The 20205-nt window shown below is 43.1% G+C and overlaps 3 protein-coding genes across 3 annotated transcripts; all 3 read left to right on the top strand.

The window, feature by feature from the left end:
* Positions 1-4157: 4157 nt before the first annotated feature.
* Positions 4158-5102, top strand: LOC310689358 (olfactory receptor 5AR1-like; the record flags this gene model as incomplete). The annotated part of the gene is made up of 1 exon (XM_083466995.1): positions 4158-5102. One exon carries the CDS (start codon positions 4158-4160, stop codon positions 5100-5102), a length of 945 nt encoding a protein of 314 aa, XP_083323121.1.
* Positions 5103-10004: 4902 nt separating this feature from the next.
* LOC310686386 (olfactory receptor 5AR1-like) lies at positions 10005-10940 on the top strand (the record flags this gene model as incomplete). Its single annotated transcript, XM_083460177.1, has 1 exon — positions 10005-10940. The coding sequence occupies one exon, from the start codon at positions 10005-10007 to the stop codon at positions 10938-10940; it is 936 nt and encodes a 311-aa protein (XP_083316303.1).
* A 6381-nt stretch (positions 10941-17321) lies between these two features.
* Positions 17322-18260, top strand: LOC310685803 (olfactory receptor 5AR1-like; the record flags this gene model as incomplete). Its single annotated transcript, XM_083458756.1, has 1 exon — positions 17322-18260. One exon carries the CDS (start codon positions 17322-17324, stop codon positions 18258-18260), a length of 939 nt encoding a protein of 312 aa, XP_083314882.1.
* Between the last annotated feature and the right edge of the window lie 1945 nt (positions 18261-20205).

Consider the following 20205-nt stretch of genomic DNA (forward strand, 5'->3'; position numbering starts at 1 on the left):
AAGTACATTCAAAATCACAAATGTCAACTATATCGGGAAATGATGGGAAGTCTATATTTATTTTACTATAGTTTGTTGTTGTCGTTTTACTTTATTTTATGTACCATTATATGATTTTAGCTTAGCTGATATCTAAGTGGAATTAGAAGCTTAAGTTAACATTCTAAGTTAAACTAATTTAAGAATATATATATATATATATATATATATATATATATATATATATAAGGTAAAGGTAAAGGTACCCCTGCCCATACGGGCCAGTCTTGCCAGACTCTAGGGTTGTGCGCCCATCTCACTCAAGAGGCCGTGGGCTAGCGCTGTCCGAAGACACTTCCGGGTCACGTGGCCAGCGTGACATCGCTGCTCTGGCGAACCAGAGCCGCACACGGAAACGCCGTTTACCTTCCCGCTGGTAAGCGGTCCCTATTTATCTACTTGCACCCGGAGGTGCTTTCGAACTGCTAGGTTGGCAGGCACTGGGACCGAACGACGGGAGCGCACCCCGCCGCAGGGATTCGAACCGCCGACCTTTCGATCGGCAAGCCCTAGGCGCTGAGGCTTTTACCCACAGCGCCACCTGCGTCCCTGTATATATATATATATATTCTTAAACACACACACACACACACACACACACATATATATATAGTATGTATGTGTATGTGTGTATGTGTGAAGTTAAATCTGTAATGACATTGTTGTTGTTGTTGTTTAGTCATGTCCCACTCTTCGTGACCCCATGGACCAGAGCACGCCAGGCACTCCTGTCTTCCACTGCCTCCCGCAGTTTGGTCAGAGTAATGACATTAATGAATTCCAATAAAGATTTTTTTCATATACGTAAAATAAAATGAATTGGACTTAAACATAACTAATTTAGGCTGAATGCAGCTTATTGATTTCAAGCAGTAGTGTGAGGATTGTCTGTTCTCCATCAGAAAGAGAGAGAGTGAGGACTGGGCACTGCACTGAATAGCAACAGAGTTTGCTATTAGACATGTAACTGATTTAAATACTAGACACATGCCTGTTTACTCCCAATTATGGCTGTTTTTAGATGCCATAAAACATGGGAGATGTGAAATGAAAGGGGCCCTTCAAGCACAAACAGGTCTATCTAGAGGACTGGCAGAGGTAGAGTATAGGCCTTACACTGCTACAGGGGTGCAGAATCTGCAGCCTTCCAGATGTTGCTGGATTATCTCTCCCATCATCCCAGCCATTCTGGAGTCCAACAACTTCTGGAAAGTCATAGGTTCCCATCGCTTCTCTTCTAGATGAGTTAAGTTCCTTGCACAGGTATCATGGAGAAGCACATGTTTCACACATTGGCCAGTGTATCATTCTGTACATTCTAATTGTCAAAATCAGTTATTTGTGACCAGGTTCCCTCACAATCTCTTTGGAAAAGTCATTACAATATGGCCAGTCTCTTTTCCAATTGAATCCTTTTTTCCCCCTGGTTTGCCACCACCAGTTGAAGTTATGTGAAGTTAGATTTCCCCCCCCCCCCCCGAATGTGTCTCATTTTAAACTCACTTACATTGAATTTCATTTCCATTTTGACATTCAAATATGGAGAGATTCTTTTAGAGCACCTCACAATCCCTTTTTGGAATACTATTCTACTGAGATGCAGGGGCGTAGCTAGCTGCTCTGGCACCCAGAGCAGTGGGGGCAGGGTGATCTGCTCACGGGGGCGCCACAGCGATCTGCCCGGGGGGTGCCGCAATGAGCTGCCCACAGAGTCCGCCTGGTGGACGCAAGCCCCATGCTGCCATTTCAGGCAGTGCGGGGGCCTGAGCCACTCCCAGGAGAGACGTGTGGCTCTGGCACGCTACAGGCCAGGCTCTGTGGTAAGTGCCACCCCCCATGGTGTGCCATTTTGTCACCCCCTCAGGGATGACACCCGGGGCAGACCGCACCCCCCGCACCCCCATTCCTACACCTCTGCCGAGATGATCACCCTGAAGGGGTGGAAGCTAACATACATTTCATATTTGGCCAGCTCGAGGGAACAAAGAAAGGAACCGCCCTCAGAGCCTTTTGTCTACTCCATGCTGATCCACAGGGGTGGGTTGGAGCAGCCAGTTGTGCCCTTGGTGTGCTGTATATTGAGCACTGGCGCCAGCTCCAGTGGGCCCTGGGAGCTTGGGCACCCACATTTTTTTGCTATGGGTGCCTGACCTCCGCCATATGCCACCGCCGCTTGCCGCCCCAGAAGGTGACAAATTGCTCCACCTACTCATTAGACTTTGAGGTAGTTAGGGATGCTTTTGCTATTAAGATGAACATGAATGATTTGCTGCCTGGTTGTGTTAAGTATGTGTGTAATCAAGGTGTCAAGCAACACATATATGCGCTGTCTTTTTCATTCCATGTAATAAACCAAGCTTTCTTTATTCTGCTGGTGTGCTATCTTTCTTATTGGGCATGAAATTAAGAATAGACACACAGAGTAGAAACACACATATTAACGCCAACAAAGATCCTTAACCTATCAGGCGTGTGTAGAGTATATAGGGAACACATGGGTGGTGGACACAAAATGGGGCTTCAGTTGCACACTTTGTAGCATAGACTTTATTGAGAGGGAACGGTTCTCTTTGAAACTAATTAAAGATGAATAGTGGAAAGAACCACAAATTCCCAAATAGCAGGTCCTCAGGAGAGAGGCCATAGAGAGCATACAGAGAGGCCATAGAGAGCATTTTAATGATATGAGCTTCACTCATGTGATTCACGGATTTGGTTTCTAGCTTATACAAGGCTATAAAATGAGTGCTCCTTATTCTAAGCATGTCATATTTGCCACAGAGCACTTTTTTTTAATGCAGTTGGTAAACTCCTGCTCCATAAAACAAAGGCAATGTTTCCCAGGCAGCTGCAGGTTTGTGGCTTGTGGGTGCTGTGAGAATGACACGTGCCAGACAAGTGTTTGGTTAAATAAAGCTACAACTTTATTGATTATACAGCAGGTAAGTGGGGTTGGCCTGGCAGTAGTGTGAGGATTGACTCTTCATTCCCATCAGCCCTTGGCAATGGAATGGCATTCTGTTTGAATAGTTGGCAGGTATCCAACACCTCCCATGGGAGTTGACCAGTGTTGGACCCTGGCATGGGACAGGTCAGACACCCAGAATATCCCTGAAGCAGATACTTTCCCACCCTTTGTGGTGTGTTAAGTAAGAAGCCAACAGAGAGAACAGGTCATTTGCAGAACAGAGAAAGATAGTGACATGCCAGCTAACTTGCAGTTAGTTTCTTTATTAAGAAAGCAGAAAAGAGAACACACAGAGACTTCTAAGGGTGGCTCCTGTCAGGCAGCTTCCACAATTCCTCCTCATCCAGCCAGTCCCTGACATGGTGCCTCAGTAATGCAGACATCATATAAAAAGAGAGAAATGTATGCTGCAAGCAAAAGTAGTATTTGTGTAAGGAGGCCAGATATAATGAAGTAACACACATTGTTTGGAGTAAACTAGGATCACCTTATGAAAAATAATGTTAGAACACAATGAACTTAAGGAACTGGAGAAAGCCCTGTGCAGGAAATATCCCCAAACTCTATCATGCTCCTATGGCTGTTTACTGGGTGACCCTACCCTGCAGGAAGTAAAATTTATGAGCTAAATGGATCAGTCTGCAAAGCACCTCATTACAAAAAAATTGATGTGCCCCCATTTGATAATGAGAACACTCCTAGTGACTTTACATAAGCAGGCTGCTTCCTGGGGGAGAAGACTCCAAACCTCTACATTTGACCTGCCCCCCTCATGTGGTAACTAGATAAACTCTAGTTATTTGACATAAGGAAACTGTCCAGAAGGAAAGCGCAGGTCAGGAAGAATCCCAACAAAGAGAGAGGTCCCATGGTGCAAGAACCACATAATTTCATTGCACTCCCCTCTTCTTTGGGGAACAATAATTTCTGAAGCTTATAGCAGGGATGATTTGTTCAGAGGAGGAAGTGTTCAACAGTTCCTTACGATTCCCCTCCATTTTAATGCAAGGCCACCTGAAAATGCTTTTGGTTCTTGTTTTTAACAAGTCAGTGGACAAGTTAATATGTGCAACATCTAGTGTTGAGCTAAGAGTATTTAAACGTTGTCACTTCTTCTTTTTATTTACAGAAGAGAGCACACCTTAGTAAAATGTCAAAAGGAAACTTCACCGCAATTACTGAGTTTGTTTTGCTGGGGTTCACAGATAACCAGAATCTGCAGGTTCTTCTCTTCACTGTGTTCTTTCTGATTTACTTGGTGATCTTAGTGGGGAACATTGGCATGGTAACATTAATCACAATTGACTCCCGGCTCCACACTCCCATGTATTTTTTCCTGAGCCACCTGTCAATGTTAGATATCGGTTACTCCACTGTCATCGCTCCCATGACACTGATGACCTTCGTAGCAGAAAGCAAAACAGTTCCCTTCACTGGCTGCGCCCTGCAGTTTTTCTTCTTCTGCATTGCTGTATCCTGTGAGTGCTGCCTGCTGGGTGCAATGGCATACGATCGCTTCATTGCAATCTGCAACCCACTGTTGTATACTGCTCTGATGTCCAAAAAGCTCTGTTATTTGCTTGTGGCTGGTTCCTATCTAACAGGTTGTGTGAATGCAGCGGTCCAGACTTCATTTATATTTACTTTGTCCTTTTGTAGATCCAACATCATCAACCATTTCTTCTGTGATGTGGTCCCTATTCTAAGGCTCTCCTGTTCAGATACAAGTGTCATTGATATGATTCATTTTAGCTTCTCAACAGCAGTTGTATCAATACCTATCCTGGGTATTCTGGTGTCTTACAGTTACATACTTGTCACCATCCTTCGGATCAGCTCAGCCGAGGGCAGACGAAAAGCCTTCTCAACCTGTGCCTCCCACCTTACAGCTGTCACCATTTTCTATGGCACAGTTGCTTTCATGTACTTACGGCCCAGTTCAAAATATTCTGTGGAACAGGACAAAATCATCTCTGTCTTTTACACCCTTGCAATACCTATGCTGAATCCACTCATCTACAGCCTGAGAAACAAGGAGGTAAAAGAGGCTTTCAAAAGGATGGTTGGGGGAAAGATTATCTGTAAGAGGCGATAAGCTTCATTATCAAAATCCTGGTTCTGTATCTTATTGTACCCTTTATCTCATTTTCCATTTTTAATTTTTATCTCTATAGTGGGTTACATTCACACTTAGTCTACAATCCTTTATGTACTCCCATTTCTGAGTATGGGATTGTTCCATTTTTTATGTGTAGTTAGGTTCCATTGAAGTTTGACTTGGGCCCTCTCGATTTTTATTGGAATGAGGTACAACAAATTCTGCCTGTTTCCAAGCAAAGTATTACAATTTGAGGTTTACAGGCTATTGATTTACTGAAGCACCAAGGAATTCTAATGCCTGTTTTCTGTCAGCAAGGGAAAGAATGAGAACTGAGCACCATTCCATTGAATGATAACAGAGAGTATACTATTTAACCTGTAGCGGATGAAAATCCCTGGCTTTCCAGATGTTGCTGGAATACACTTCCCATCATCCAAGACCATTGTCCATTCTGGTGTCCAGGAACATATGGAGGGCCACAGGTTCCCATGCCTGCTCTAGTAGATGCTGGAAGCTTCTGACACAGGTATGATGAAGGTCCACATGTTGCACACATTGGCCGATGCATCATTCTCTGTTGCTGCAAAGATTAATATATGCTATTTGTGACAAGGGAACTATATGAATAGCATGGCTCTGATTACCCTTCTTCAGAGGATGGTTAATGTGTTGCAGTAGTGATACTTAGGCAAGACAGTCACACCATTCACTGATAGACATGGAGAAGTGTTTTGACTGTGAGTGAATGCCACATTCCTGGCAGCCAACTATATTGCTCCTTCACAGTAGGGTCCAGTGAGGGAGCCTGGGTGAGGCACCATTGCTCTTCTAGCATTCCAACCTAGCTAACTGCTGGCACTTGCAGAAAGAGAAAGGGGTGGGACAAGGGAGGGTGAAGCAATGGTGCCAAACTATACATTTTCTATGGTTCACTACTGTATATATTTATTCTGGTAATAATCTTTATCTTAAATGTGACCGGGAAGGTATGAGTACATATCCAGACCTCCTAATCATTAATGTAAAGAGCAGTGCACTCATCTGCTGTTACAAACAAAGCTTATTACCTCTTCTAATGAAAAAAGCCCTGTTTTGCTTAGACAGTAGGCTCTTCCTCAAAAAGTAATGGTTTAGAAAAAATATAACCAGCTAGTCATTTCTTATGGAGGTCATGCTCTTTCAACTTCAGACTGTACAAACTCTACATAATGGGGGGGGGGGGAATGGAAATTATTTATCATCATCATCAAACCTTTATTGGCATCACATACAAAAAATCAGAATAAATAGGCCAGTGCAATCTCATCGCCATTTCAACAGTACAGTCATTTGCCAAAGGGAAAAAGAGGCGAGCAATCTATTTCATCTCCATGGGTCTCCAGGATCCTGTAGTGTACTTCGGCAACAAAAATAAATTATTTATGTTGGAAAGGAATAAGTATGTTACAATGCTCATTCCAAGAAGACCCCTCCCCTACTCATCATGTTACATTGGCTCCAAATAGTATTTAAACCACAGATTTCCATGGTAGGATAGCTCACACACTTCAATGGGACCACCTTTTTGCCTTACATTCTCAAGGACCAGCTACCATCTTTGCTGAACTGCAGACTTAGGATTGAGTGAGGGAACGGCTGGAGCCTTGCTGATATTAGAGCTTAACTCTCACATGGAAGGCACACATCTCTGATGCCAGACTTCAGTTCCTCTTTCTTCAGGAAAACTATACCCCCTCCCTTTTTCTCTTTACTTTTAGAGTGTGGCTCTGTGGCAAATTGCAGTACCTGCTCATCAGGCTTTGGGTAGCTTGGGATGCTCTTAAGACCAAGGAGCAACTGTACTGGGGGATTTGTTACCTATTGATATCTCTATAATCAGGGTGTCTGAAGCAGCACCCGTATATTCTGTCTGTCATTTCACGTAATAAACATAATAAAGATTCTACTTTCTTTATTCTACATTATTCTACTTTCTTATTGAGAATAAGATTTAAGGTAGAAAAAACATGTTCTTAATGGAAAGAAACATTGACTCCAACAACATATTGGGATCTTGTAAAGGGAAGATTTGGTTGCTGGGCATGCTTGTGGGTTCAGACGTGCGCTTCTTTACATAGGGAGCTGAACCCAGAGAAGAATATGGCTGCAGAGTGAACCAGAAGGTCCTGCCATGATGCGCTGCACCAAACCCGTTCCCTGCACCTTGCACCTTGCACCTGCCCTCTCCCTCTCCTAGCAACCCTCTGTGTCGAGAACGTGGGAGTGCAAAACCCATTCCACCTCAATGGCCATACTGATTTCCAAACTAACTCAGCAATCTTTAGTCAAAAAGATTGGGCTTGTTTCTGAAATGTTTCGAAGCCCTTCAAAATCTCTTTGACCAGAAAAGATAATGGAAAGGGGGGGGGAATGTAGGTGTTATGAACCTTGACGACTCTGCAATCTCAAAGTTCCCAATTGCTGACGTGTGTGTATGTGAGGATAATGATGGAAATGTTTGCAAATGCAAGATGTTCCACTGGAAGCTCACACTTCACATTTTCAGTATGAATCAGCATGCCATATACTTGAAGAGCCTGTTCTTGTGAAAGGCATACTACAAATTTCCCCATGAGAAATAGCTTTGCACAGTTGAGTTGGCAAGATTGGGACCAGGCTGTCATAAGTTTATCAACAAACTTAATTTGGCAGAAAATAGAGGCAAGTAATAAATAAAGATTCACATTGAATTGTGGACTGAATGGAGATGAAACACTTCTGCTTGGAACCAATTAAAGATGAAGAATGGAAAGAATGAATTCCCAAATAGCATGTTCTCAGATGATTATGTTGAGGGGTCATGGAGAGCATTTTAATGATATGGGCTTCACCCATGTGTTTCAGGGATTTGGCTTCTAGTTGATGCTAAAATAACTATAAAATGACAGGTTCTATCTACAACTGTTGGTTTGGTGTTCTTGGAATGACATCCATCGTCTTCACAGGTAAGGTGAGATATGCTATGTTAACTAACCTGATAGACTCTCAGAGTGCTTGTGAATTTTTATGTCTAGCAGTCAGATCTAGCAACAGCTTGGTTCTCTGGGGGCAAATCAATTACCTGGGATTTATTTTGGCTTTTTCTTTGACAAAAGACTTTTTTTATTCTCTGTATGTGATGTAGCCTACTAGTTGCCTGTGACTGTAAGCAGCAGCAGATCATGGAGATCTGCAGAAATGCAGATGGCAGTCTTTCTGCATTGACTTGTTGTAGAAAACATAGTCATGTGCAGCTGAAGGATAGCTTACATACTGCGTAACAAATATGAAATATTGGGCAAGAGGTTTTATAAAAAATGTTACTGTTAGCTTACACAGTTCCAAAGGAAGGAGTATGTCCCTCCATAGTTTTTTTCATTGTTGTTGCCTTTGGGAAGAAGGGGATGTATGTGAGCTTTTTCACATATTTTTTGGAGCATGCATTCCCCTTTCCCAAGAGCAGCAATCACCTTGGTAGGCAAACAAAAAAACTTTAGAGTCATAGACTCTTACATACTGAAAGGGCATGACGGTGTAAAATAGGAACACAATCCAAGCAGGTTCCTTTACGCCTCAGGATGCTGTAAATAAGTGAACAGCAGGGACAATCAAAATTCCACTTCATGAAGACCAGATAGTACAGACAGCTAAAGCAAGTTGCTCAAAATGCCTAAGTAGCTGGACCTTGGTGTGAAAGAGTTTCCCATAGTGGTAGAATGTGGATCTGTATTGAAAATAAATTACCACTCACCGCCTCCAAGAAGTGGGCGGGGTTTGTGACACCATGCAAGACTTAGTTCAGTGATGGCCAAACTTGGCCCTCCAGCTGTTTTGGGACTACAATTCCCATCATCCCAGACCACTGGTTCTGTTAGCTATGGGTGATGGGAGTTGTAGTCCCAAAACTGCTGGAGGGCCAAGTTTGGCCATTACAGGTCTTTGTTCCATTAAGTATTTTGTTTTTGTGGGACTGTGGAGTCAAAAGTCAAAGTTCATTTTCAGAGGTTTGTGACATAATCCAGTTCCATAAAATGAATGGACTGTCGCCAATAATATCAGCAGAAGGTGGAAAAATCTATGCTTGTAGTTTGTGGCTGATTCATTCCTACAGTGTTCTCCTATGAGATATTGTTGGCATAATTGTGGTAATTCGTTTTAAGGTAGTGTGGTAGTCATCCAGCTGCAGGCATTCTTTTGGGTTGCATTTCAGAGCAATATGCAGTAAAATAGGTAAAGGTAAAGGGACCCCTGACCATTAGGTCCTGTCATGGACGACTCTGGGGTTGCATGCTCATCTCACTTTACTGGCCAAGGGAGCCGGCATACAGCTTCTGGGTCATGTGGCCAGCATGACTAAGCTGCTTCTGGCGAAACCAGAGCAGCGCACAGAAATGCCATTTACCTTCCCGCCTATTTATCTACCTGCACTTTGACATGCTTTCGAACTGCTAGGTTGGCAGGGGCAGGGACCAAGCAACGGGAGCTCACCCCATTGCGGGGATTTGAATCGCCGACCTTCTGATCGGCAAGCCCTAGGCTCTGTGGTTTTGACCACAGCGCCACCCGTGTCCCTATGCAGTAAAATAAAAGCATACTATTATAAATTAGTTCAGTTTTGTAGGATTCATTGATCACCCAGGGCTTCAGTTCCCCCACTTCATTTATAAGACTTCACAACATTCCTGGTAATCTCTGTTGTCTGTATTTGACAATTGCAATGGAATGGTTGCACTCCTCTTTCAAGACTTAAAATTGTGGCTTCCTGAAGCTTTTGGTGGTGATGGACATAGTACACACTGTAATATCTAGTTTGGATCTAATACTATTTCATCATTGTTCTCCTATTTTTATTTGCAGAAGATAGCACACCTTAGTAAAATGTCAGAAGGAAACTTCACCGCAATGACTGAATTTGTTTTGCTAGGATTCACAGATAACCAGAATCTGCAGGTTCTTCTTTTTGCTGTGTTCTTACTGATTTACATGGTGATCTTGGTGGGGAACATTGGCATGATAACATTAATTACAATTGACTCCAGGCTCCACACTCCCATGTATTTTTTCCTGAGTCACCTGTCAATGTTAGATATCGGTTACTCCACTGTCATTGCTCCCAGGACACTGATGACCTTCGTAGCAGAAAGCAAAACAATTTCCTTCACTGGCTGTGCCCTGCAATTTTTCTTCTTCTGCATTGCTGTATCCTGTGAGTGCTGCCTGCTGGGTGCGATGGCATATGACCGCTTCATTGCAATCTGCAACCCACTGTTGTATACTGCTCTCATGTCCAAAAAGCTCTGTTATTTGCTTGTGGCTAGCTCGTATCTAACAGGTTGTGTGAATGCAGCGGTCCAGACTTCATTTATATTTAGTTTGTCCTTTTGTAGATCCAACATCATCAACCATTTCTTCTGTGATGTGGTCCCTATTCTAAGGCTCTCCTGTTCAGATACAAGAGTCATTGATATGATTCATTTTAGCTTCTCAACAGCAATTGTATCCGTAACTATCCTGGCCATTCTTGTGTCTTACACATACATCCTAGTTGCCATCCTTCGGATCAACTCAGCCGAGGGCAGACGAAAAGCCTTCTCCACCTGTGCCTCCCACCTTACAGCTGTCACCATTTTCTATGGCACAGTTGCTTTCATGTACTTACGGCCCAGTTCAAAATATTCCATGGAACAGGACAAAATCATCTCTGTTTTTTACACCCTTGCAATACCTATGCTGAATCCACTCATCTACAGCCTGAGAAACAAGGAGGTAAAAGAGGCTTTCAAAAGGATGATTGGGGGAAAGATTATCTCTTAAAGACATTAACGTTCAAAACAATAAATCCAATCCTACAGCTTACTTCATCCTTTATTGCAAAGTCCGTATTACTATTAGTTCCTTCTCAGTGAGTCAGATCCAGGCTAAAGCTACACTTCTATTCTTAATTTGAGTAGCTCACACTAAACTCCACAGGGTTTATTTCTCAGCAGGCATTTTTGTATTGTTCTGTGCATTAATTTATATCAAGTCCCACTGAAATGTGTGTGAGTTCTAAGAGATAGGTATGCATTAGTAACATTTTTGATCGAGTGCATAAACTATGGTGGTCATGCCCAGTAAGGAGACTGAATAGAGCATTCCCATCTCTCTCCCCAAAATAGGCTGCCCTTGCACATCTTATCACAATGTTTAGAAGTTATTATTCATTGGCTTTCTCCCCACTACTGTCTCGTGTCATAATGCCTGGGGGTGATGGAATGGTATGTGTACATATACATGAATAAATGAATGAAATAGGTTTACATGGAACTCTCTGTCATTTACTTATAATGTGGTATTAGAGTGGCCTGGCTTGACTTTTAATGGTGGCCTTTAACGATGTTCCTCTCTTTATTAGCGTTGCTGGACGAACACTTTTACTGTTATGTTTTATTCCATGTTATGAATTTTAAATTTTTAATGAGCTGTTTGTCTTCTAGTATGGTGTAAGTCACTTTTTCAGAAGTTTTGTAAAAGGCAATGAACATATATTATTAATAATAAATAAATAAATAAATAAATTTTGGCAACCAAAAAATTGAATCCTTTGTTCCCATGTCTATTTAGGTACACACATAGCCTCTTTACTTTAGTTTTTCAGCTCATTTAACTAAGCCATTTCAATTTGGCTTGGCGGGGGGTTAGTGAACATTCAGTGAATGCTCACTCACATTTTAGAGGTTCAGTCATTTGATGCTACCTCATCTGTCACATCAGGGGGTGAACAGCATGACCATTATCTATTTGCATGTATTAATAACAGGACTTTTTTCACTTGGAATTTACTGGAACTCAGTTCTGGCACCTCAGGTGAACAAGGGGGTGTTCATTTTTAGTTCCAAAAGAGTTCCTATTTTTCTAGAAAAATAGCACTGATTAATAATGTAGATCTTTAAAAAGCCATTCACCATATACAATGGGCTCAATCCTCAGCAAGGCATTATTCAGAGATGGAGCCTATGCCCACACTGCCCAGGGCAGACGCACTCCCGAGGGGGGCGGGGTATGGAGGGTGCCCTTCCAGGCATGGGACAGCTGCTCGGGTGCACAGAGCGGCGCGCACATGCCCTGCAGCCAGGGGCGAATTGAGCTGCCCATGTGGCCAGAGTGAAACATTTTGTGTGCTGCATGCCCACGACTGCCAAATGTCACCCCGCTCAGCGAAGACACCTGGGGCGATCCGCCCTCACTGTACCTCCCTTCCTCCGCCCCTGGCATTATTGCCATATATTTGGCATGTGTCCATTTACAGCTTCACATGGTGCCACTAAGAAATAACGTATCTCCAACAATCTCTGCCTGGTAGTGCCTCATTGATGCTGAATAGCTGAATGTAGAAAAGACTCAGAATGAGCTTGAGGAAATAAAGTTATTCACTGCTTACCCAAAACTTGAAAGAGAAGTAGTCAACTCTATGGAATGGTGATCTACAACCTGTGTGCCACAGTAGAAAAGGCCCTGTCTTGTGTCCCAACTAATCAGGTTTATGAACATGATGAGGCAGATTAGTAGAGCCTAAGATTTTGAGCACAATGTCAGAAGAAACCTTTGAAAAGAGGCTATCAAGCAGATTTCCTTCCATCCGCTCATTCAACAACATCTGCTGTGAAAGCTATGCACTTTAGTTCTCTGCAAGGAATGTTGTTATTTCTTAACGTGTACTCAAATTGTAACATAAATTGCTTTGCAATATTTCATTCTTGGCAAAGGCAGGTGTACACTAAGACACTGCAAACCTAATTGTGTGTGCTCAGAAGTAAGGCCCGTTGAATTCAGATGGACTTATTCCCAGGTAATAGATTTAAGATTGTTCATTTGAATTTTATTACTGCTCCTCAGTTCAAGTCCTGGTCTCTTTATCAAAATGGATACAGTAGAACTGCCTCAGGTTACAAACGCTTCAGGTTACAAATTCTGCTAACCTGGAAGAGTTACCTTGAGTTGAGAACTTTGCTCCAGGAAGAGAACAGAAATCGTGTGCCAGCGGCTCCAGCAGCAGCAAGAGGCCCCATTAGCAAAAGCACACCTCTAGTTAAGAATAGTTTCAGGTTAAGAACAGACCTCCGGAACGAATTAAGTTCGTAACTAGAGGTACCACTGTAGAACCATCTGGATTTGACTGCCCATTTTTGACCACTATAGATATTCACTTTTAAATTTAAATTTGAATTCATTTCCCTGCCCCCTGACATTTTCTGGACATGGATAGTACCTACTCAATGCCTGAGTGAGGGCAATTAGACAGCATAACAACTTTATACTGAACTGTGAGATTCTAATCCCACGTACCCAGGAGTGACCCGCACTGTTAATGAAGCAGCTCAGCCCTAGCAGGTGAGCTGCTCTGGATGGCTCTGTCTAACAATCATCACGTTGCAAGCACCTTTCGGTCCTGCAGGTCCCAATGACTTTGTTGGTATTGTTAACTAGTGTTAATAGCTTAGGGAATGTGCAACAAACTTACTCTAAAACAGCAGTTCTCAACCTGTGGGCCCCCAGATGTTGTTGGACTACAACTCCCATCACTCCCATCATTCCATCATTCAAGAAGGACACTGACAAACTGGAACGTGTCCAGAGGAGGGCAACCAAAATGGTCAAAGGCCTGGAAACGATGCCTTATGAGGAACGGCTAAGGGAGCTGGGCATGTTTAGCCTGGAGAAGAGGAGGTTAAGGGGCGATATGATAGCCATGTTCAAATATATAAAAGGATGTCACATAGAGGAGGGAGAAAGGTTGTTTTCTGCTGCTCCAGAGAAGCGGACACGGAGCAATGGATTCAAATTACAAGAAAGAAGATTCCACCTAAACATTAGGAAGAACTTCCTGACAGTAAGAGCTGTTCGACAGTGGAATTTGCTGCCAAGGAGTGTGGTGGAGTCTCCTACTTTGGAGGTCTTTAAGCAGAGGCTTGACAACCATATGTCAGGAGTGCTCTGATGGTGTTTCCTGCTTGGCAGGGGGTTGGACTCGATGGCCCTTGTGGTCTCTTCCAACTCTATGATTCTATGATTCTATGATCCCTTAGCTCTGGCCTTGTTAGCTGGGGTGATGAGAGTTGTAGTTCAACAACATCTGGGAAACCACAGGTTGAGAAAGGCTGCTCTAAAACAAGATAGAGGAAAGTAACTAGTGAAGATTCCTACTGAATTGTGGGCTGAATGGAGAGAGGCAACTTCTGTTAGAAACTAATTAAAGATGAATAGTAGAAAGTAAAATAAATTCCCAGGCTGTATGTCCTCAGGTGATTATGCAGAGATGTCATACAGAGTATTTTAATTTATGCCTTTGAGGAATTTGGTCACTAGGTGGTAGCAAAACAACTATAAAATGAGCATTTCTCTCTACATCCCTTACTCTAGGGCTCTAGGATCGACATTGATCATCTTCACAAGTAAGGTTTCTTACAATACATTTCCTAGCCAGATATAATCCAAAATTCCTGTTAAACTCCCCACTAGCAGTCAAATTTATCAACAGTGCATTTCTCTGGAAGCAAATTTATAATCTAGGCATTGAGGGGAGGGTGTTCTTGCTTGGTTACAGTATCTCTGAATTCTACCTCTTTTGCACTGATCCAGCAAACAGGTTTATGTGCAAATGAAGGATGTCAACATACTGCAGAGGAAGTAATTCTTTATCTACTGCAGCTACCTCACAACTATAAAATTAGCCTTTCTATTGATATGCCTAACTTTGGGGCTTTAGGAATGACATCTGTCCTCTTCACAGGTAAGACTCCTAGCCTGATTTATTCTCAGAGTGCTTAGGATATTTTATTTTTGGCAGCCAGATGATATCTATGGACAGTTCCATTCTCTGAAAGCAAGGGATTTTTTTGGAATTTAGCTTGGTTTCTTTTCACAAAACTGGGGAGGTTGACTTCTGATGATGCTGCACTAGATCTTTCTTACAAGTTTTGTGTGATTGTAATAAGGAATTCAGAAATGGAGATTTAAAATCACCAGATAAGCAGTTTATTTGCTTCATGTTTTTTTATCTGGTACTGCAGCTGGATTCAACCAAAAAGGGGGAAAACTCAGATTGAAGTGAGAGACACATTTGCATATCTGGGCATTGAAGGGAGCGAGTTAACACTCAGTTACAATATTTTTGCATTCTCTCTTTATGACCTCCATCCAACAAACATGTTTATGAGCAAATGGAAGAGAGCTTGCCTGCTGAAGGGCAATTTGCATTGTACCTTGGTTCTCGAAAAGAATCCATTTGACTCCTGGAACCATTCAAAAACCAAAGCGTAGCTTCCAATTGGCTGCAGGAGAATCCTGCAGCCAATTGGAAGCCACGAAAGCCGTGCTGGGTGTTCGGCTTCCAAAAATCATTCGAAAACCGGAACACTCACTTATGGGTTTCGATTGTTTAGAAGCCAATTTGTTCGGGAGCTGAGGCGTTTGAGATCCATGGTATGACGGTGCTTCATTGTTTTCCACAGCAGCCTCACAAATGAATATGGGGAACACCAGGGCAAACAGCATACTGCAGAACATCAACCCAATTCTGCCTTGTTTTTAGATTCCATTGACCCAAGTTGCAGCAAGATTTGATAGTGAATTCTTTTTTAAAAAAGGGAAAAGATGGGGAAAAGATGCAGGAACCTTAACTTAAGGGGGATTGAGGAGGTTTGCTGCAGTGACATAGCAAGAAGTGGCCAGCATTTGAAGGATGTTTTAAAAATAAAAAATGGGTATTAGGCGCAGCAAATGGTGCTGGTTTTGGGGAGTAAGTGGTGGCACTGGTCACTAGTGGGAGCCAATGGCCAGCACAAGAGCTTTCTACAAAACCTTGACGAAGGCTGAAAGAGGCTATGTGTTTGATAACCAAACCCCTCCTGGCAGCTTGACACAAGCAGACTGCACAGTGATGGGGAAGAATCCCAATTTACATACAGGGCCCTTGGGGCAAGAGCCAGAGAAGAATTCAGGAGCGCTCATATCTTCTTTTTGACAAACATTAGGAGTTTCTGAAGCTTATATCTGAGGGGTTTAGATTGGAGGAGGAAACGTTAAGCATCTCATTGACATTCCTCTCCAGCGGCAAAGTGTGTGGAGGGCCACAGGGACGGCTTCCCTGGGTGCAAAATTGTTAGAGGTGCAAAATTTCCACACCCTGTGCTGCCTCAGTACTGCTGTGCACTTCCGTCGTTGGGCTCCCTTGAAAATGGCTTCCCCATGTGAAAAAGGAAGTGACCTCTCCAGACAATGGAACAACTCTTATTTTCTTATCTATGTGGCTGTGCGAGGTTTGAGGGAAATACAAGGAAGAACAAGGACAGCCTATTACAAAAATGATATCATGTGTACATTGATCTGGGAAGCTTGGACGGTGATAGAGATGATGCAGGAAACTTGGGTAAAGGGTATGAGAGCCCACCATATGTGGTGACAATGTAAAAGCCTGGGAAGTGGTATATAAAGATTTGAAGAAAATGTTGAAAATGACTTTTGTTTAAAAAAAATGAAGCTAAGATCCTGGAAGGTACAGGACTTAATGGATTTACCATGCAAAAGACTTTGTTCCTGCATCTGAGAACGGACGCCAGGGCCAGCCCAGCCCATCCCTATAGAAGGAAGAAGCCACCGCCAAAGAAGATGAAAGAGATTGGCAAAACAAACTAATAAACTATAACTGGACATAGCAGACAATTTCTCTTTTCCCCCCTTTCCTTAAAAAAGGGATAAGTGTATAAATAAGTATAGAAAATTGAACCAGGAGGGGGAGTTGGAGGGAAGTCAGTTAAGATGTATGATTTTGATTGTGATGTTTTTTATGATTGGGGTTTTTTTCTTTTTGTTATTATAAAATTAATAAAAGAAAAAAAGAAAATGGCTTCCCCATGTGAAAAAGGAAGTGACCTCTCCAGACAATGGAACGATTCTTCTTTTCTTATCTCTGTGGCTGTGATCTCCTGGGTGACACAGATGCTGTTAGGCAGTTAATGTGCATGCATACTCTATCCATTTCCCTTTCTCCGCACCCCCCTTCCCTATGTGGCCACGGGTACTGGCAACCTATGCTACATCACTGTTCCTTGCAACTTAAATGTAGGGTCTCCTGAAACTACTTTTGGTTGTGGAGCTAATACTATTTCAACTTTTTTCTCATATTTCTATTTACACAGGAGAATACAACTTGTGACAATGTCAGAAGGAAACTTCACCACAATTACTGAATTTGTTTTGCTTGGATTCACAGATAACACGAGTCTGCAGTTTATTCTCTTCATATTGTTCTTACTGATTTACTTGTTGACCCTGGTGGGGAACATTGGCATGGTAACATTAATCAGGGTTGACTCCAGGCTCCACACTCCCATGTATTTTTTCCTCTGCAGCCTGTCACTTTTGGATATTGGCTATTCCACTGTAATTGCTCCCAGGACACTGATTACCTTTGTGGCAGAAAGCAAAACCATTTCCTTCACTGGCTGTGCCCTGCAGTTTTTCTTCTTCTGCACTGCTGTATCCTGTGAGTGCTGCCTGCTGGGTGTGATGGCATATGACCGCTTCATTGCTATCTGCAACCCACTGTTGTATACTGCTCTCATGTCCAGGAAGCTCTGCTATTTGCTTGTGGCTGGTTCCTATGTAACAGGTTGTGTGAATGCAGTGGTCCACACTTCCCTTATATTTAATTTGTCCTTTTGTCGTTCCAACATCATCAACCACTTCTTCTGTGATGAGCCCCCGATCCTAAAGCTGTCCTGCTCAGACACAACAGTCATTGATATTTTTCATTTCGCCTTCTCAGCAGCACTTATATTTGTAACTATATTGGCCATTTCCATCTCTTACACATACATACTTATTGCCATCCTTCGGATCAGGTCAGCTGAGGGCAGACATAAAGCCTTCTCCACCTGTGCCTCCCACCTTATGGCTGTCACCATATTCTATGCAACAGGAGCTTTCATGTACTTAAGGCCCAGTTCAAAGTATTCAGTGGAGCAAGACAAAATCATCTCTGTCTTTTACACCCTTGCAATACCTATGCTGAATCCACTCATCTACAGTCTGAGAAACAAGGAGGTAAAAGAGGCTTTCAAAAGGCTGGTTGGAGGAAAGGTGGTCTCTAGGTAAATTCCTCCTGAATTGTGAGCTGAATTGGGAGGGGCAACGTCTGTTAGAAACTAATTAAAGATGAATAGTAGAAAGTAAAATAAATTCCCAGGCTGTATGTCCTCAGGTGATTGTGCTGAGATGTCATACAGAGTATTTTAATTTATGCCTTTGAGGAATTTGGTCACTAGGTGGTGGCAAAACAGCTATAAAATGAGCATTTCTCTCTACATCCCTTATTCTAGGGTTCTAGGATCGACACTGATCATCTTCAGAAGTAAGGTTTCTTATAATACATTTCCTAGCCAGATATAATCCAAAATTCCTGTTAACTGTTAGGATATAGTTCCATTTCACCTTAAAAGGGTCAGGCATGATTGTTGTGTATCACATGCCTGTTTACTCCAAGCACTGTCTGCTGGGAACTTCCATTGTACATAGCTTTTGTATTCTGGCTGTTTTTCCTGGACACGGAGGCAAGCCGTCATGTTTTTCCTTTGTTCTGAACTACATTGAATAAAGCTGTAAATATGCTCTCCTGTCTGCATCTTTCATTACGGAGAATCTGCTGAAAGGGTGTGCACAGGTCTTGGAATGACTCTGAGGCTCGTGTCACTAATTGACTGATGCTGTTCCACGGGAGATCGGTGATCCATCTCCCTGGCAGTATCCCAACAATAGCTTTCGGGCCCAGATTCATGGCACTTACAGGAGAGTAAGACTGCTGATGCCTGCTGAGATCCTGGCAGCAATAGCAACAGAGGTATGTGGAAAATCGAGGCTTTTCTGTGCCGTGGAAGCAAGCTACGTCTGATTTACGACGTGCTAAAGATAAGGAGCCCTTGAAGGGAATAAGGCTCACGGCTGAAGTAAAGAGCTGGGATGGATCTTTTACAAGCCTCCGTTGGGGCTCTGGGCCCAAAGCTTAATGGCCACAATTATCAGACCTGGGCAAGGTACTGTGAGGGCCAGATGGGCTTGGTCTGTGGCACACTGTTTCTGAGGACCCCCCTGTGCCTCTGACAGATGAATGGGTGGCACAAGATTCAAGAGCCATGGGAGTGATTTTGCTCTCAGTAGCTCCTGAAGAGTTAATCACCCTGGCTGGCAAGGCCAGCTCGCATGAGATGTGGGAAGGGCTTCCGGCCTGTCATCCCTGACAAGAGACTGGGTCTGTGTTGCTTTACTTCAAAAAGCTGCACAGGAAGCATTTGGAGCCAGGGGAAGACCTTGGAGCCCACGTTTTGCATTTGCAGCATCTCAGAAAGGAATTGACTCATAGAAGTTTTAATATGCCTGAGTCTCTGTTTGCAATCCTTATCCTGGTCTCCCTGGATGAGATCTATCATGCTGTGGCAAGCCAGCTGGTAACTCTTCCTGCGCAGGACCTCACTGCTACAAAAGTTTTGGTGACCTTGCAAAACGAATATGATAGGAGGAATGCAGCTGAACCAGCTTGTGTGCTTCAGGGGGAGCAGTGTGGGACAGCATTCCAGCTTCCAGGGGGAGCCAAGGCATTGGCAGCTGTGAAGTGCTGGAAATGTGGAAACCAAGGTCATATTCAGAGATATTGCCCAAAGGCTGGAGCTAAACAAAAGAAGAAGCGTGCAGGTGGCCAGAAGCAGAAGGGGGGTGGGAAACCCAGGCCAGTCAAAAACAAGGATCGTCACCTGTTTATTTCCTTCATGCCTCAAAATGGGGAGATCCAACAGGCTGATGGAAAGATGTTGAGAGTTGCAGGAGTCGGGACAGTGAAACTGGCAAGTCTGCACACAACCATCAGCGAAGTACTTTTTGTTCCAGATTCTGCAGACAATTTCCTCAGCGTCCCACAGCTGACTGGGCAGGGCTTTGAGATTTCCTTCAAGAAGAGCGTCTGTGTCATCAGGAAGGGCAAAGAGGACATTTTGCATGCGAAGTTTGTAGATGGCTTGTTCTTGATAACTTATGATGACAATGCTGTTGA

This window comes from Podarcis liolepis (genome assembly GCF_965112155.1).
Source record: "Podarcis liolepis genome assembly, chromosome: 1".
Lineage (NCBI taxonomy): Eukaryota > Metazoa > Chordata > Lepidosauria > Squamata > Lacertidae > Podarcis > Podarcis liolepis.